Source organism: Apis dorsata, unplaced genomic scaffold (assembly GCF_000469605.1).
Source record: "Apis dorsata unplaced genomic scaffold, Apis dorsata 1.3 scaffold_4, whole genome shotgun sequence".
In the NCBI taxonomy this organism is placed as follows: Eukaryota; Metazoa; Arthropoda; class Insecta; order Hymenoptera; family Apidae; genus Apis; species Apis dorsata.
The window spans coordinates 317,408-337,758 of NW_006263307.1; the positions used below are offsets into that span (position 1 = coordinate 317,408).

General features: G+C 26.5%; 1 protein-coding gene and 1 long non-coding RNA gene across 4 annotated transcripts in view; both read left to right on the forward strand.

Moving 5' to 3' along the window:
• The window catches only part of LOC102670871 (cordon-bleu protein-like 1), a 58,202-nt gene that overhangs the window by 8,285 nt on the left and 29,566 nt on the right, over positions 1-20,351 (forward strand). Inside the window, exon 1 of one of the 3 annotated variants that reach the window (XM_031515197.1) lies at positions 788-952. The exons of the other annotated variants lie outside the window; for them this stretch is intronic. Coding sequence (XP_031371057.1) covers positions 915-952 — 38 coding nt within the window. The 5' untranslated portion in view covers positions 788-914. Of the gene's footprint in view, positions 1-787; positions 953-20,351 lie in introns of those variants that run through there. 3 annotated transcript variants of the gene reach the window in all.
• LOC116186822 lies at positions 1,780-13,747 on the forward strand. The gene is made up of 2 exons (XR_004151867.1): positions 1,780-2,266; positions 13,391-13,747. It is a non-coding gene; the product is annotated as an uncharacterized LOC116186822 (long non-coding RNA).

Here is a 20,351-nt window from a genome sequence, read left to right on the forward strand (position 1 = left end):
ATTTTTATTAATTTTATTATTATTAATTCGAATTTTTTTCTTTTCAAAGTTTTTCGAGTTTTTTAATAAATCAATCTTTTCTTTCCTCACAAACTTATACATAATTGTTTCTAAATTTTATTTCAATTTTTATTTCAATTTTTATTTCAATCGATACATACCTTAATTAGTTATTTCTTGCGTAATAACCTATATCCTCAAAGCAAAAATTCAATTCCGACTATATTTCTATTTTTGTTAATAGTTTCTATTGAATTATCAAACTTATGGATCTTTTTTTTAATTTTTTAATTTTAGTTCAATATGAAGTTTAATATTCATTTTAAATAGTTTTTAAAACATTTATTTGTAATAAATTATAAGATACAATTTATAAACTAAAATGCCTTAATCATAATGCTTTCTAAATTATAATTTTTTATTATCTTAGATTTTATCAATAAATTTTATCATATTTTATTGCGATGTATATGTTTCATTTTTAATTAAATTATAATAATTAATTAAATTTTTAAAAATAATTAATCTAATAGAATATGTGGCTCCACCATTCGTGCAACTATGTACATATGTGCAAAAGCGCGTGCCAAGCATGCGCAACTACACAAGTGATTCGTTGCTTCGATTGTTTGCCTCGTGTTCAGAATTTAGTTTCTTATTCATCCTTTTCTTATTTTCTTGATTCAATACAGCTTTTTCACTTCCCAGCCACAAAGAAAAGAGTCAATGGCAGGGTGTGACGGAGGTATACTTTTCAGAACTGGCAGTTTAACAGCTGCCACCGGTATTTTACTATGCTATCGTTGCCAACGGTCGCTGTGCATTATGCGTAACCCTCGTACGTACCCTCAGTATATTTTCAAATACGATCCTGTATAGTGTCCTTGATGAATCTGTGAAAAGAATTTGCGAAAATGGGATTAAAACTTTATCGTTTCTTCAAAATATTTCGGTAAGTTCTAATTTTTATCCAATTTGATAATCTTAATTTTATTTATTCTTAAATAATAGAACAATATTTGGTTATGCGTGTTTTTTGCGTCCAATGATTTACTTTCATTTTATACATTTTTGAGATCTCAAATTGAAAGATTTTCAAATAAAATGTTAATGTAATTTCTGTAAATTAATGATTTAAAATCATAGATATGGTATGATGAAGTAATTCTTGTGTAAATTTAATAATGCAATTTTCAATGTGTGAATTGTATTTTAATCAATCTTGATCTTAGTTTTTTTCACGAAAAATATAATGAATTATTAATGAATAACGACTAATTGAACTCAATTGTGAGAAATCGCATTGACAAAAAACTTTCTCTCAATTACATATAATGGTAGGGAAAATATTTGTATAAACATTTCGTGAATAGAAATAACATATGACAGTAATAAACAAAATTGATTCATAAATTCGTTTATATATCTTTTAATAACATTTTTTAATAACAAATTAATTTATTATTGCAAAACAAATTAAAACTAAAAATGTTTACTAATTTTAATTCTTCTTTAAAATAATAGAAATATTTTAGTATTATTTATTTATTTATTATTTATTAAATTATTTAATTATTTAATTGTTTACTAAAAAAAATTATGTTGAATAACTATTAAACATAAAATAGAAATTTTTATATTAATGTATAATTAAATTTTTAAAATACATATTTTTTTCCTTTTTTTCCTTTAAGATAAGAAATAATTGATCATCGATATTTAATATTTCTTAAAAATTTATGATAATAGCAAAAATTTTATGTTGATAAATTGCGAAAATTGTTCGTTTATCCTTAATTTCGAGAGTGAACGATGAGAGCCGAAGTTGAAAACCGAGAATACCCGAATGATTGTCGGAAAGGTACGACGAACGCGCGCGAAAACTACCGAAGTTATCCGCGCGAAAGCCGTTAGGTACGATCAGTCGTAGTTTGTCGATCAAAGAGAGAGGAGTATTAATTTTTCCTTTCCGACACGTGTGTTTAGTTCTATCATTTATATAAATTTTTACATTTTAAAAAACACATTCGAAACGTTTGATTCGATTGAACTTTTACATAACATAAGATTGTAGTCATAAATTGGGAATGTGATTGTTTGATGTGAAGTAACATAAAAATTTAAAACATTTTCTGACGAATACTGCAAGTGTTAGTGAATAAAAAAAATTGTAAATTTATGACATTCGTGACTGGAAATGTATATTTGAGAGGCTAGAACAGAAGTTTAATAATTATCGAAATGACAAAGGAAAATTAATTGTTCGGTGAGTCTATTTCTCTTTAAATTTGTCTAATTTTTTAAAAATTCAAATAATACAAAAAAAATATTGTCTTTCTTTTTCTTTGACGAAGTTTTAAGATTAGATAATCGGATATTTCCATTTTTACACGATAAATAATTGTAATTTTATCATTTATGCATACATAAATTATAATATTTGCAATAATTAAAATTTTTACTTGCGTAACTTTACACAAATTTCGATTTATCATTTATTTATCAAAATTGATAAAATCGAATTCTGAAAATTTTTATTTTGTACTTTAGAAATAATTTAGATTTTAATAGAAAATAGGTTATTGAGCGAATGTCCATGATGATCATGAAATGCATAGTGAATTACGTGTTATCATAACGGTAACTTTTATAATGTTTTATTTGGATAAACCACGATATAATATTATATTATTCCATAATATTAAATTGTCGTCTTCAAACAAAATATTTATTGCTTTTAATTGTAAATCAATAACTTCAATTTTTCAAATGTCTTCTTATCAATTTTCATAATTGTTCCGCAATAAACGTATATAATTTTTTCGTCAGAGATATAAATTGTCTCATGATATTGTAAGATAGTTATCCTTCTGATAAAATTTTTACGTGTTTTTATCTGATATGCTAAGATCTTGTGATAATTTTAACGTGAATATCACAAAAATATAAACATATTCACGTTACAAAACTGTCAGATTTGAAATTTATTCTTTATATAATTTGATATATAATTTTATATTATAGCATTTCAAAATTAATCATATTTTAATCTATGAAATTTATACTTATTTTTTTCCATATTTCTCAAGGCATAATATTCTCATAACAACATATTTTATATAATAAATAATATAAATTAAAAAATCCTATTTCTAATTAATGAATCGTTCGTTAATTAATTTTCAATGATAAATTTCTATGTTTTCAAAAAAACACATTTCTTTCATTTACTTTTAATTGATGTTGTTGAATTGATTTTAAATGCCTTTGAGATTTCATAAATCTCATAATAAGTATAAATTATGCAAAAGTATCAACAAAACATTGTATAAATGAATAATAATAAATTGATAATAATAATAATAATTACATTTTTTTTAATATCAAATTACTATATCATATTTTAAAATTTAATTAAAGAAAAAAGATATTAAATGATATCAGTAGTAATTTTTTTCATCTAATATTATAATTTTTTTTATTATAATTTTTTATTATAATTAATTTTCATAAATAACAAAAAAAGAAATAGTATATCATTCAAATCGTCAAATTATGTATTAGCGAATCTTATTAAAAGAACTAACAGTCAAATAAAGAGTGTGATAATCATCATCTGTTTGTACAGCTTAGCTCGTATTTAAAGTTTCCTTTTTAGTATTTCTAGTTTCTAGAATGCTATGTAGATTCCGTATTTGTATAAGAATCGATCATAAGCGGTTTTTTAGTAATCGTGTGTTACGTGAAAAAATAGGGAAAAAAGAAATGCTTCGTAAGAAATATGTATACGCAAAACAAATATAAATATATATATATTAAGTATATAAAATTCATGGCATAATTAATTGCCACATGGAACAAGAGAATTCAGAGAAAGTTTAAATAATAATGAAACATAATTCCAAACGAGATGTATCAAGGTTAAATGTTTCGAATATTTAACAAGATATTTATACTAGAACGTAATTTCGATCGCATATTGTAAACACATCGTGCGTGACCTTTCCAGCGTGAATTCTGTTTGCTGGGGCCTTCGTCCTCTCTTTTTCTTTTTTTCTCATCTCTCCTTTTCCTGGAATTCGATCGAATCGAGGTAGCTATCACGTTCTGCGACACACCCGTGTTACGTGTAAAAATAGTTTTTTATGATCACTACTAGCTAGCATTCCGTTAGCTGGCAAAGTTTATGACCGACCATCTGCCCACCGAGCGGAATAATAATTATAAAATAGTCACCGATTGGTTCTAGGCGTGTTTATCCGTCGGCCATATTGAATTTCACGTTCTCAACGAATTTTAATAGACTTTTTTATTCGATTATTTGATTCAGCGTTAGTCAGAATGTTATTAAATAATTATTAAACAATTTTTTAATAAATGCTTAATTCTTGTGATAATGATAAAAAAATATATTAAGTGATTACGTATATAATGATTACATATATATACGCCTTAATTATAGCGGATGTTTAAATAATTATTATTCGATAATTAAAGAGATAATTTTATAATGATAAAATCGAATCATAGAAAAATATGTTATGCAAGTAAAATAATATTACTAATTTAATATGCTATCAATAAATATAATTTTGAACATTATCTTATCGAGTTTAGATGATTATTTAGACTATTCGTTATCGGATTGATTATTTTGAATATATTCATTCATTTTTTTCTCTCGTTTTTTGGATTCCTGTTGGATTTGCAATGTATAAAATATATTGCAGATGCACGGACACTTTCGCCGTCGACCGGCCAGGTTTTTTGCTTGTCAGGTGTATGTATGTATGTGAACAAACATCCTGGCCTTGATTTGAAAATCTGGGCCACGGTGCACCTCGTATCGATGTCGTAATCAGATTGTATACGATGACTTATTGCATACGTTTATCTTTCGGCTTTTTCTATCCATTGAAAACCAATTTACTCTATCTTGTGTACGATCACTATTAAACTAGTTGTATACTATGCATATGTGTATAATATACTTGCATATATATTGAACTTAGGAAAAAAATTAACTGGCATCAGTTCAAATTTTTAAATCATTTTAGAAAAAATTATAAATTTCTTTCTTGCTACTTTTTTTATCATTATTACTAGAATTTCTTTTTTGAATTTATTTTTTTTATTATTACTTTTGGAATTCTCTTTTTGATATTTTTTTTTGGACAATTTTATTTATTATTGAAATATTGTTTTAAAGTTGTCAAATTGATTATATTTTCTTCTAAAATATTTCTATATATGTCAATTTCATAAAGGTAAAATATAGGTAATAAAAATTCCTAAATAGGACATTATATTTAGAAAATTATTTAAAAAAAAAATAATTGTTTTCTTACACACGGAATTTTATTATTTTTTTGCTCTGGTAATTTCCTCCAAATGATTATCTCTGAAAAAAATTTCCACAGTGAAGGCAAACTGCAATCAGGAAACTTGCACTGTCACTTCCCATCGTTATAAATCGTTGTCTATCCTGTTTGGATGACCAAGACTGATCATCAATAAATAATTAACGACAATGATAGTATTTCGTATTAAATTTCAAATATCTATCTTACATACCGTGCTTTCATAAGTAAGTCAGTTGAATTTAAATTGAACAAAATTATTTAACTGTTTTATTAAAATTTTTTCTTCAATATGAATTTATCTATTAATAAGGAATCAAGGTTTTTCATTATTAAAAAAAAAATAGGTATTCAAGGCTTTCAGGATGTGCAACGATTAATTTCTCATGAAACTTTCCTTTTCTTATCCTATTTCCTGTTTTTGGGATTTCTCAATTTCCTATAGTAGATGTTCATTATTCGTGGATAATTGATAAACCAGTTTTTGAATAAGTTGAATGGACACATTAATAATCTTATGCGAAACACCTTTTATTAAAAAAAAATAATTTTTTCTTTAGTCATTTTTTAGCTTTCTCTTATATATTATTATGAAGTGAAACTTGTAATTTTAAAAATTGATGATTTTAGTAAATACTTATTTAAATATAATCCATAAATTAATTATTATATATTATTTAAATTGTCATTTTTAAATTATTTCATTTTTAGATTATTTTTTTTTTTAAGCTACTTTTAATTTTTTTATAAATAAAATATTAACATAAGAAGATTAATTAAAAATAAAAACAAATATAAAAATTAATATGCAAAAATATTGATTGTCGCTTATTTATTAAGTTATAAAACACTTTAATTTTGTAATAGATAAAGCAAGATGAAAATAGAAACATCTTTGTCAAACATATTTCATTATAAGATATTGTCTTTTCATATCTCTTCAGATAGTATTTCGATATGACTCGTGGAGTATATAACTGTACAGAGATTTCATGTTTCTTCAAGTCATTACTTTGCATTATAAATTATAATCGTTGAATCTCGTTAAAGATGTTTGTTTGATATTTTTAAAAGACTTTATATATTTCTTCCGACAATGAATCTATTTATTTATTTTTTACAAAAAGATTCAAACCAATAGAATATAGAAAATTTTGAAAATAAAATTTTGTTAAATTAAGTTAGATTAAACTAAACAAAATTTTAAAAATATTCGAAAGAGATATTATTAAAAACAAAAGTCATTTTCATTTTTGTTTATCGCTGAATGAAACGGTGGAAAGAGAAAATCCTTGAACGTGAACGGGAATAAACTATGAATCTTGCGGTACATCGGGGTACGGTTTATGTACCGTTCCTTGCATGATGATGTAACACATAGATATATTATAATCTATATTATTTGCAATTAGTCTATATTTTTTTTTTTATATCGTACCGTTAAATATAAGAAAAATAGGAGAGACAAAAAAATTAACTTTTAAAACTTAATGTTCCCAAATTAAATATATTTTATTTTTTGTTGGTTTGATATTTAAAAATTTTCAATGTCTTTTTAATTAACTCATTTAGAAAATGGAACATTTTTAGAACGATCAAATTATTTATATCATTTTATCTACGGAAATAATCATGTGTAAAAATTCTTCCGAAAAAAAATAGAATTTTATAAGTCGTATTTAGGTAGTCATGATTTGTTTGTTCTCGATTCGTTTACGTAAGTGCGGAAAAGAAAGGAAAAAAATGCACGCAGTCTACATGACTTCACGTTCGTAGGAACACGTATATTCTCGCATGTATTTAACATTTACAAGAAATGTTGAAGACAAAATGAACAAAAGAAAGAGATAGCGTAGCTTTCTCAACTCAATTTTTTTCCCCCCCCGATTTTGTCAAGGTCACGGGAATTTGTCGCGCGCAGTTGCATTTTGTATGCAACTCGAAGCAGACACGTAAGATAGACCGTTATTCGTTTTGTATTGTAGATCTTACCATACTATACGTAGTGTACGATAAAATGGACAAGTCAGTACAGATTGTTTCAAAGATGTTCGCAGTTGACAATATTTGAAGAAATAAGATGCATATAATTATGCATTATTTCAGCGTTATTGTTAATATTATAGATTATGAATAAAATTTTTTACATTTATTAAAATTTTAAGAATTAAATTCGCTTTTTGAGATTAGATAGAAGGATATAAAAAATTTAGAATTATTAAAACGGATTTAGCTAAGAAACATATCCTAATATTGAAAATATTGAAGTAGACGACGATGTATTCTTTCTGGACAATTCCGTGAAGACGAATTTGTAAAGACGATCTAACCAAGAAAAAAATGAACTTTTGCGGATTGTGTTTTACAGTTACTCAATCAATGGCTATTTTTAGTCCTTTTGAACATTTATCAAAGTTTTCCTTGCCTTTCTCCTTAATTTTTTTAATATTACTAGATCATATTATTTGTCTAAACTCTTTAATATCTTTTTTCTTCAAATATTAGATCTGTACAATCTTATTTATATATATGTGAAATTCTTCATCTTAAAAATTTTTTTTTTACTAATTATTTGAAATAAAGAATATAGAATAAGAATAATTTTCTGGATAGATCTTCAGTCTTAAAACAATTTGAGATAAATAAAATTGAGATTTCCTGGATCATCAACTGATCTCTTTCTTATGTTCGTTTTTATAGATTTTATTTTGTCCTTTTCAACCAATGTTGAGTTCATGATTTTGCCTGAGATATGATCGCTGTTTGTTCTATGTTCTATATTCTTGATATGTATGTTGATTACCAAAAATCGATTCTTGATCTGTTAGATTTCTCAGTCTTAAGATTCTTTAACAATTCATTAAATTTTTTTATGATAGATTGAATAATTTTTATACACATGAAATAATATATATAAATAATGTATGGATTTCTTCTAAGTTATAAATTTTATTTAAAAATATATATATATATATATATTTTGTTGAAAAGATTAATTCAATTTTATTTAAGAAAATTATTATTATCAAGTATGTAATACATAATAATTGATTTATAAAATTTTATGAGTAATTTTTATTAATTTCTAGTTATAGAAGAATTAATACATTTTTTGAATTAAGATATTTTTTTCACTGAAGGGAATGTTTTTAATTTTGAAGAGAATTCTATTGTCTGATGAGATAAACTATCATCGTTATCGTATATAAATAAAAATCTAATAAAATACCGCTTTTGTGTCAACCGTCTTGAGATAAGCGATAACATTTATACTTGTGTTTCTATTGTTTGATAGAACAATCATCTAATAGATTTTAATTGTTTGATAACATTTTATCTAGATAAATATTAGATTTAATATATAAAATTTCCTTTGTTTCAAAATAAAAAAAATTTTTTATATCAAAAATATACACATCAGTCATATTTATATTTATATATTTTTATAATATATATACAGTGTTTTAACATGTTTCTATGGATATCTTATATAATAGTGAATCGTTATAGACATAATAGACACATATTCAGGATTGAGATGATGATAAATTTGAACATTTGTTTTCTCGTGAAAGATTGAATAATCGAGATCGAATGTTACTAAGAAAATCGAGTTTTCTTTTAATGCCAAAAACTAATCGAAATATATAATGTGATTCAATAAGTCATTCTCTAGATTATGATACTGATTATATATAGTATTAAATATGAGAAAAACTAGTGAAAAACGATCACAGTGGTATAGAATATAGTGGCGATTTCGAATAATAAATCTTGCTATTAATCGGCTCGTTGACGAATTAAAGTGAAATAGATATGTTTAATATCACGTTAAAATATATTTAAAATAAGTTTAAATAATCACTTAAATGATTTATCTATCACTTTAAGATTATTAAAAATAATATTAAAATATTTTAAGTTTTGTATTTTTTAAATAAAGTCAGAAAATCGTGTATATGTAGAAATTTAGAATTTAGATTCTAGATCTAATTTATTAAGAGTAATTAAAAATCTAAATTAATATTTTTATCTATAGAAAAATTAATATATGTATATAGTTGGATTATATTTATATATTTTTTTCATATCATGATTCTTAATATTCTATGATAAAGTATATTTATATATCATAATTTTATACTTAGTTCTTATTTTAATATTTTATAATGTAATTTTATATGATATATTAATATATCATTTTAATCGTACAATTCATATGCATTATAATTGCACGAAAAATGAAATTATTCCCTTCTTGTATCTAATATTTTCTTATCAATTATATTTTCCAACGTTAACTTCAAAAACTGTTTAATTGCTGCTTGAGCATCGCAAAAGTAGATATAATCTCGGCAATAAATTTACTTGGTAGTTGGTAGTAGTTTCATTTTTATTATTTTATCTTTATTTGCTCATTTTATTGTTTGAAAAATCGGAAAAAAATATATGACCGCCATGTTGAATCGGAGAATTTTGTAATCTTCATTGGAAAAATTGTAACTCAGTTATAATAAGTCATGCATCATTGATATTTTCTTTTCAGAAATTTATTCTATTTTTGAGGATTAGTTAAATAATTATTTTAACATAGTGTATAGATCTTATCAATTTTAATGTTATTTCATTAATATTGATTGATTAGTTTCTTTGATAATGTTTAGAAAAATTTAAATACTAAATTACGAATTAGGATTTATAATTCTTTTGACTTAGATCATATCATTTCCTATAAAAGTCTCTTTTTACTTTGGAAATTGTGGGAACTAGTTCTTGGGAAAAAGTGTCTTAAAAAGAATGACTGTCCTCTTTAATTGAAATGCTTTATTCGAAGTATTTAATTAATTACTAATTCTAAAAAAAAATCTTATAAATTGTTGTATATTAGAAATAAAAACACAAAATAAATAATAAACGGTCGTTAAATAAATAATAAATTTATTGATTTGAGACATTGTCAAAAATTGATATAAAAAAAAGTCTTGTTTTTTTTTCTAAATTTCAAAAATTATGTTTTGAATTAAAATACTTTGTCAAAATTTATTCGAAGAAAGAATCGTAAAAAAAAAAGTTATTATGACTAATTGAGAATAATTTTAGGATTCACGAATCTAGTTTTATCTTCCGAGCATAATTTCTTTTCGATATTACGATCTCGGGATCCAACGTCGTTTCTGCTGAAAGAGAAGTGTTCGAATGTAAATCAGTGATGTTCATTAAAATTCAGAAGATCAAATCGGATGGTCGTCTCGTTAACTCGTTTCTTTGCTTCGTCCTCTTTTTTCTTTATTTTCATAAATAACTTCTTTTTCTCTTTTTTGGCTTCCCACGGCGACCTTAAATTCTCGTTTTATATTTTCTCAATTCACTGAACGCAGGGAAATCGCATCTGAATTCTACACTTTATAATTGGAACGAGTTTCTCTCTCCTCTCTAGATAAATCGGAAGTAGCTGCGTCACGAGATTCGAATATTGCGCTCAATTTAATGTATCCGATTGGTTAATTCGATTGTCGTAAAATTCGAATATAATTCCGCGAACATAACCTTAATTTTGAATAAAATAATTGTAGTTAAAATAAAAATAATTTTATCTTAAGATGAAAAGTATGAAGTGAACGATTACGTTCCAAAACGATTAATTGTTATTAGATATATAATAATAATTAATTTTAAACATAGAAAAATATTTATTTGAAATTTAAATTAGGGATAGAAGAAATTTTTATTTCGAATCCTTTGAAATTTCCCGCCATATATTTATTCAAGAATGAATTCTCTTCTCTAGTCTAGTTAAAATAATTATCGGATTATTCAAGACTATTTTTAATTACAAAGATTACAAATCCTGTTTTTAAAAATATTTAATTGTATAGTATTGTGCTATCTTAATTATCAGTTTCTTCCATCCGGTAAACAACATGACATAGAATTATTTTCCAATTGAAACGAGGAAATATCTTGCGTGAAACAACTTATTACATCAATTTGCATGAATTTTTACAACCTGTTGCTTTCAGTTAATCTCTTTTTAACTCGCGGCCATCGGACGCTGACTTATGAAAGTTTCACATCTTAATTTATTCAATCCGTTTTATGAATTTTATTGTAAAAACGACTTTAGTTATATCGAGAACAGTTTTAACAATTAACACGAGTAAAACTATTTATCTTGATCGTTAAATTAAAAATAATATAAATAAAAATATAGTATAAAAAATTTAAGAAAAATAATCTTATTAATATAAAAGTCATTTCAAAAAAATCTAAATTATATTTTATCTGTCTGTCTATATCATAGAAAAGCACAAATAAGAAATTATTAACTCTTAGGAACATATTTATATCTAGTATTTAATTTTTAAGATTTTTTTAAGATGGATAACAAATAACAAATTAATAGAACGAATCTAATTTCCAAAAGATTATATAGAATTAGATAGAATTAATAATTTCAGTAATGGAATAATGGTATATTCCAGTAATATCTCTCTTTATCTCGATAGTATCAGAAAAATGCTAAATTCCATGTAAATCTTATCTTGACATGTTTCATCCTAAAGATATTCTTAACATTATCATTTTCATTGAAACATAAAATATAAAAGTTCTTATTCAAGTCATACTCAACATACCGATAAACAGATTAAATTTCACGTCGCCCAGCAACAACGAAACCGTTGGACGAGAAGAAACGATGTGTCTAGTGGGGACCAGTTTTTCCACAACGAGAACTGAACGTTCGCCTCCGACGCGCGATCTCGTTGGACCGCTTCTTGCAGATCGGTCCTCGGTCGGCGATCATCTGAAAGTCCCTACTGGAGAACGTTAATCGCTGCTCAGCTCGTGGTTACTTTCGATAAACGCAACTAACCGCGATCCGACCAATACCAACACCATCGAAAATCTCAAAGATAATCATTCGAATCTATCGAATCATTATGACTTAAAAAATAATAATGTAAATAGAAAAGAAGAACGATTATTTTTATTCAAGTATGGAATGATAAGGAGAAGTTTTGATTAGATTATTAGAAATTAGATATTAGTTAGTTAGGTTTAGATTTAGATTTGAATTAGATTTACATTAGGTTTAATCAAGCACTAGTAAAATTTAGTCAGGAGAAAAAAAAATAGAAATCGTATACGCATAACGAAAACTAAAAATATTGTAAAAAGAATTTCTAATTTCAGAAAGTAGAAAATCTTGTAAATTGGAAAGCAATGGTTATAAATTGTGGGGGTATATATATATATGTATATTTTAAAATAGCAAACTAAGAGAATTAGCCAATAATGATTAAGGATTGACGCAGTGAAAAATATTGGAAAGCTATGATATCTTTAAATCGAAATTGTGTGCATAAATATAATTTTTGAGCAGCTGGTATCCCTTTTAAGAAAGTCATCTTTATTAACCAACATTAAGGCCACCCTACGGAAAGTTTGGTTCCCCGAGGGAAAGAAAGGCGACATCGCTCTCCATTTTTACTTTCTTACGCGAAATGGAGGGAGAAAGTAACGTGAAATGGACGAAAGATGCTTGGTTTCCCAGAAACCAGTAGCAATTCCATAAACACATGGAATTTTTTTTCAATGATATATTGGTATTATTAAAAAGTCCATGAAAATATTTACGTGTTGCTTAATGCATGGTTAATAATTCGTAAGTTGTTAAGTTGATTTGCGAGAATAAAAAAATTAACATCAAACAGATTTGTTTATACTAGCTTATTAACCAATGAAATTCAAAAGAATTTTTTTCTTACTTGTAACATTTGTATTATCTAGAGAAATAAATTTTCTAGAAAAATAATCTATAGAGAAATAATTTAGAGAAATACTTCAAAAATTATCATAGTGATATTCAAGTACCTAGTAATTTTCCATAGCAAGTTTATGAACTTTATTATTTGACTTGACAGGTATAATACAGATATAATAATATTTTTAATTCAAATGAATACAAAGTTTATCGATGTATAAATGCAAGTCATTATTGATTTAAAAGAATATCCTTTACATCACAGGGAAAACATTTTGGTGTTGTGACTGCAATTGATTCTGATTAGCGGATACGTTGTCTAGTCGAGCATTAATCATGAACTCGCAGTTATAACCGGGTGTCTCGAGGTCAGGGTCATGTTTAGCGTACACGGAGAAAGCGGGAAAAAAGAAACTGTGGTCGCCTTATCCAACCGAGGAGAAACGGCTCTCGGATGAAGAGAAAAAGCTGATTGGGACATGATCGAAGGGTGAAAAAGTTGAAAGAAAGTTAGCCTCTGTTTCTGCCAGGAAGGAAGAAGCTGTTAATGAAACTTATCTTCAATTTTCACCAGATGGAAATCAGAAAGAGATATAAGTAATTCTAAATAAAATATTAACAGTAATAATAATAATAAATAAATAATAAGATAATATCGGTGATTGAAGAATATATTTTCAAAAAATATTTAGTTCTTAAAATAATTAAAAACGAACAAGGAGAAATCTTTTCTTTATTTTTCCTTGAGATCTTAATCTTAATAATAATGGCATATTTTTTCTATCTCATTATCAAAAAATAAATTTTAAATACGTATATTATATTGATATTGAAATTATCTTAAGTGACTAAAAGATTATCCTTCTTTCAAGATAAAAGAAATATTCTATATCATACATATATTAATAATACTATCATTGCCATTCTATTGCTTTTCTAAACTTTATATGATCACGATTGTATAATTTGATAAATTAATAAAACTAATTAGAATGTTAAATTGTGGGGATGAAATTATGTATGACGAATAATAGAGACATATAGAATTATGGGATCAATGAAAATCACAATGACAAGATGTAAGAGATAGATGATGAAATTATGCATGATGAATACTATCGTTAGAATTATCCTTGGCAAGAAAACCGGGTACCATATTTATACTATCCATATCAGGAACTTCAGACTCACTTGACGACGATCATTGAATCCTGAGCAGCGCACGGCTCATAAAAATGCATCAGATCTCCCCGAGAAAGTTTCACGAAAGTCACCGTGGAAAAAGAGATTTCAGGATGATCGGTTGGCAAAAGTGTGTCACCAGCCGTCGAATGAAAAATAATTACCTTATCAGAATCGAACAGAAGCTGTGAAGGTTGAACATATGAGGATTCCCTCAGATATGAACGTCTCGCTTGATTTACCGTTCCAGATACATTATATTGATAGGAACAGAAATTTCCCTAAGATTTCTCATCGTCGTGATATTGACGCCATTTCGAAATTTGATGTCTTTGAAGAAAATAATATAATGATAGAGTTTTCTTGTATGATAATTTATCGATTAATAATAGTAGTGTATTAAATTGTAACATTTTATTGTAAAATTTTTAAATCAAGTAAAAAAATAAATTAATTATAGGTAATTTAATATCTATTCGAAAATCGAAGATATCCAACAACTATTTCGAAGAATATTTTAATTGGTCGTTATTCTTGAACAAACATCAAGCAGTTTCTTTTTTCACGCGATTTTACGTGCGCTAGGAATCTTATCTTTGAGGATCGGAGATTTTAAAAATTTTAGTTTACATTTAATGACTCGTGATGTTCAATATAAAATTCGAGATGGATTTGAATGCTGTCTAAACATTTCTCTCTAGTGGAAACGAAAGAATTTTAAAAGGATATACAAATAAAATTACTTAATATTTTATAAATAATTAAATCTATAGCAATTAAGAAAGTAAAAATAATGTAAATTTGATATCTCATGTCATACTTCTATTCTGACAAAGTCCTGATTGTGATCGTGTGAAGTATAAAACACGCTTGAGAATAGGAGAATAGATATTTTTAGCAACAATGTGTTTTAATAAGAGAAGAATTGATGTATAATTTTTATAAACTGTGACAAATTGATCTCATTTAGAGATATTTTATTTCGAGCATGTGTATATCTTGCTATAAATTTCGCCCGATAAAAAGTAACTAATGCTGGAAAAAAATAACTAGAATCTACTAAACAATCTTCGTATCTCACTTTGTAGTCACGTTTCTCATGTTTCAAAGAAGCATTCGATTAGATTGACCTAGTTCCAAAAGATCCACGGCTTACTTACCTTTGCCCCTCGTTCTAGAATCGATACGATGGTATTATATGCTCATGAAACTTGAGTGGAAAGGTCCTTGAATGTGAACAACCTAGGTTACAGAATGACAACGACCTTGCTACTCTGACATATCCTCATGACATCCTTTTTCGATATTTATTTTCCTGCGTGTTAATTTCATTCGCGTTAAATGGAAACGCAGGCTTAATTAATCTATAGAAACAAATGTTTTTTCATTCGATAAAAGATATCGACCTTGCGAGGACAATCTAAATGCAGTAAAAACATTTCTTCTCCAACTGATGACTCTTTTTGACATATTAAAACTAGTTTCCAAATATAGTTATAAATTCTCATTTACTCTTTGTCAATTGTAATTGGCATCCCTGGAACTTTATAGATACTCTCTTTAAAAGCAATTTCTAATTGCACGACACTTGTGCTATGATTCAAGAAACTAGTTAATGATAATCTTTGACGTGTTAGGTTAAGATTGATTCATATTTGATATCGTTGGAATGATTTCATAAGTTAGGATAAAAGTTAGGTTAGGATAAAAGTTAGGTTAGGATAAAAGTTGTTGATTCAAAATTATATTTTGCATTAGTCTTAGAATTTTAGAATTATTGGGATAGAAAAGATTCAAGGATAAGGATGCTTCTGAGGCAAGTGCATAGCTATCTTAGAGTTGCAGGTGAGTAGCCTGGAATCTCCGATGGCAACGACCTTGCCAGCCGGCGCGACGTGTCCTCGCGTTATCCTCTCTCGCTGCGGCATCCTGTTTACATCCCGGTTCACCTGACGGTAAATCGACTTCTCTTTTTCTCTTGCTCGTTCTACGGACATTATTAATTCACGAGTGTCGAGTTCGTTTCGCTTGTTGCACGCAACAACGTTCCAAGCGCTCACTCCTCACTCTTTCCCTTGTTTATCCCCACTATCAACTCTAACGCGGATCTACTATTCCACCAGAAAACATTGGACTAAAACTATTTGCCCCGTTAAAAAATGGCTTCCACATGGAATGCTGGTACTTCTTACCGCTTCTAGCGATGGATAATCGTTAAGCACATAACCATCCTGGTGGTAGAGGTAACACTCCGGTTTTACCTGCGATTTCTGATTGCATTAATAGTCTTGATCGTTTCTCGAAACAAAAATTTTAGAGATAGTAATTTATCTCTGTAAACTTTTTTGGGGAATCCTTTAGCTTCTTCTTAAAGTAAACGTTAAAGTTCAACCGAATAGAGAGAACGAACGTGTGTTATTTGTAAAATTAGAATATCACCATTTCTCAATTTAAATGAAGGAGAAATTGAAAAAATTATATTCAGGCAAATTTGAATAAAAAATTAATTTCATTATGAAAGCGAAATATTTCTGAGAGCGAAGTCCAAGGGAAGTGATTGGTTACATAAAGTAAAATAAACCCGGGTTCCGTTCTTCGGAGAAGAGAAATTGAATCGTAAAGTCGTTCCGTGACGTGTTCAGCTCGTAGCTAACGCTGCGCGGACACGTAACACGTCGCGCGTAGAATAACGTAAGACGTAACGATGGTCCGCGGGGCTCGTACGGTAATACACCGCTCACGGTATGAAACACGATCCTTTCAGGTGAGTCGTGGTGCCCCGTGCACGTTCTCCTGAGTGACCTTATACACTCCACAGAGCAAACTTTTCTTCCGTAAAGAAAGCTCCAAGAAATCCCGTACACGTGGCCGCTTATACCGGGCGTCTTGAAACGATTTAAATATTATCGATATCGAAATCTGATTTTTCGATTCTTGTGAAATTAAAATTTTGATTTTAAGCTTTTTTTTAAGTTTAAATTCGTTAATTGTTATAATAACAATGATTATTTTTTGACTTCGGTAAAAAATTTAATTTTTATTTTTTATCTTTTTATTTATGTCCTCGTGCCATTGTAACGATATGAGAAATTAATATTAACAGTGATGACAATTGAGATTGGATATTTAATATAATGATTAACTTAATTCTTATAATTCTAAGTGAGACTATTAATTCTAGAATTCTTTATAAGATAGTATCAAGCATAGAATATATACATAGATAGAATTTCTTTCAATTATTTGATGAATTTTATTTGATAAATTTTTTATTCGCTTTCTGAGCTATTTTTTATTATGATTCTCGAGTGGAATTATCCATGGAAATGTTTTGGGATATAACTATTTAAAACAGTGACTAATACTCTTGAAAGTCATCTTCGATAATTAGCCATTTGAGCCATATCAATTGGCCCACTTGTTCAAACATTTTGATCCTTTTCTAGTTCGTCTTCATTGTCGTCGTCGTTCACAATCAATTATGTTGACCAAGGAGATTCCACGGATCGTTAAAAAGTCTTCCTCGAATTTTTTTGGTCGAATGATTTTATGAATGACGGTTCTTGGTAGATTCAAAAGAGAAAAAAATTATCGATACGCATTTTTTCTTATAGGGTCAAAAATGTTGAAAGATTTTTTTGTATAGAAAGATTAATCACATCTGAAACAAGTCTTCTTCTTTCTCTTTCTCTTTAATATTCACAATATTGATCAATATTTCTAATGAATGACCAATAGTTATTGACAATCAACTAATGACCACAATAATAATAAAAATTTAGTTTAAATTAATTAATTTAAATTAATGTGATTACATTTTTCTTAATTAATAACAATTTTCTATCATTTTTCCATTCAATGTTGATCATTTTATGATTATTCCAACGTAATTTCTAAAAATCAAAGAATTTTTTGCGAATAAAGAAAAAGATGACGCGGTATTATTACATGATATTGTTCTACTGTTGGTATGACTGATGTGTGCGTGCGCATACGCATCTGCATACAAACATGGCTGAAACAGCTCTACTGAAACGAACTTGGAAAGATCGGAGATTGCATTCCTGGCAAGGGCGTTCGTTATATTCCCCTGAAAGAAACTGAGAAAAGGAAATAAAGATGGTGCGCTTGAAGGTCTCTTTGATCTTGTTTCTCATATACCTGTTTGACGTTTCTTTTGCGGCGTCTTCAAGCTTTCTCTCGCTTTTTAGCTCTTTGTTGATTTTGTCTTGTAGTTGGAAAATATTTGTAATTATTCTTAGATTTATGACTTTTTTTTTGATAGTTATTTTTATCTTATCTCTGTTCTGTTTATTATAAATAAAACTTTTAAAATAATTATTGTCATTTTTTTACTACTACATTTTTTTGTACTATTATTATTATTCTTTTTTTTATTTTTTGTTTAGTTTATAATCTTTAAGATATATGAAAAATATTAGTAATTAACGTATGGAATACATGAACAGTATATAACTTATTTATGAGTATGCTATATAATGTATGTATCTCATTTTTTGCTAATATTAATTGCAAATTAGCTACGTCGTTTTTAATTTTGTCATCTTAAGTGCTTCCTTCACTTGCATTTTCATGTATATCTCATTCGATATTCAATAAATGAGGCATATAAAACTCCCGGAAAATTTTCTATCGTAATTAAAATACTTCATTGAAAATAACTTATGCAATCAATTCGAATCGAATATTTCGAAACGAAAATATTTCCAACGTGATTCATAAACTTCAGGGATTTACGAGGATACACTTTCTATAGTTATATAGAAATTTTTATTCCTATGTGTCACGTACCATTTATTCTCATTGCATCTTAACTTTTACCGGATTCTTCGATTCTTCTCAGTAATTTCTTTGAAAAACTTTAAATTTAAATTATTATTTTTTTTTTTTTTCATAAAAAATTTTCACAAAATTAAGTGCTGTCATATATAAATATTTAATTAAATTTAATATTAGAAATCAAAAATAATTTTTTGTAGAATAAATATATTATAAAAAATTTTTTTATTATAAGAATTTCAAGATTAATTGTTCTAAGGTTAATTCTTTAAAAATCATTAGAATTCTGAAAAATAATTAACCTTTCTTCTATATTTAAAAAAATAAAAATTTTACTTTTATTTTTAATAAAATAAATAAATTAAGATTTTAATATGATAATTAATATCTATATATTACAAAAGTTTAATAAAGAAAATTAAAATATCTTTAGAGTTTAGAAACTAATTTATTTGTATGCTAATGCAAACACACATTACAAAATGCTGCATCGTGGAATAAATTATCTCTTTCCACGACCCTGATCGTGCGCAAATAATGCTATAGATCACTTTGCGTCACTAGAATGACAATTACGATCGTTTAAAGATGCAACATGCGCAGAACAGGTGATGACATTCGTCGACGACCTTCTCCTAGATATGTTCTAGACATATTTCATCTTTTCCTGGAAATATATGAAATCCAATATATCATATAAAGCTTATACCTGAATCATAAATCAAATGAAATTTCTAAAAGCATAAAATTGATAAAATATGATAAAACGAATTCTGTAGAACTTAAATGACTTAAATTAAAAAAGAATTATTATTAAACTCAATCAACTAAAATCATTTTATAATCAATCTGTGATATAATTAAAGATAAACAATTTATTTATTATTTAACTAATCAATTAAAATCGTTTTATTAAATCTTGATCAGAAATTTTCCACTTTAATGCAATTAAGAAAAAATAATTCTAATTAATTTAAGTTTAGAATCTAATTCATAGAAATATAAGTAATATTTATATAATTAAAAATTAATATAATTATTTAAGCAGAAAATATAAAGAAATGAATCTTTATATTTAAAGTATCGATCATCCTAAAGATGATTAACTAGATGTACTCAGTTTACATCAACTTTAGATGAGTATTACTATGTAATATTGATTTCATAGAATTAAATAAATGAATAATTCTCACAAAATCTAAATCAGAGACAAAATGAACGGAAGCAAAAAAAAAAAAAAAAGG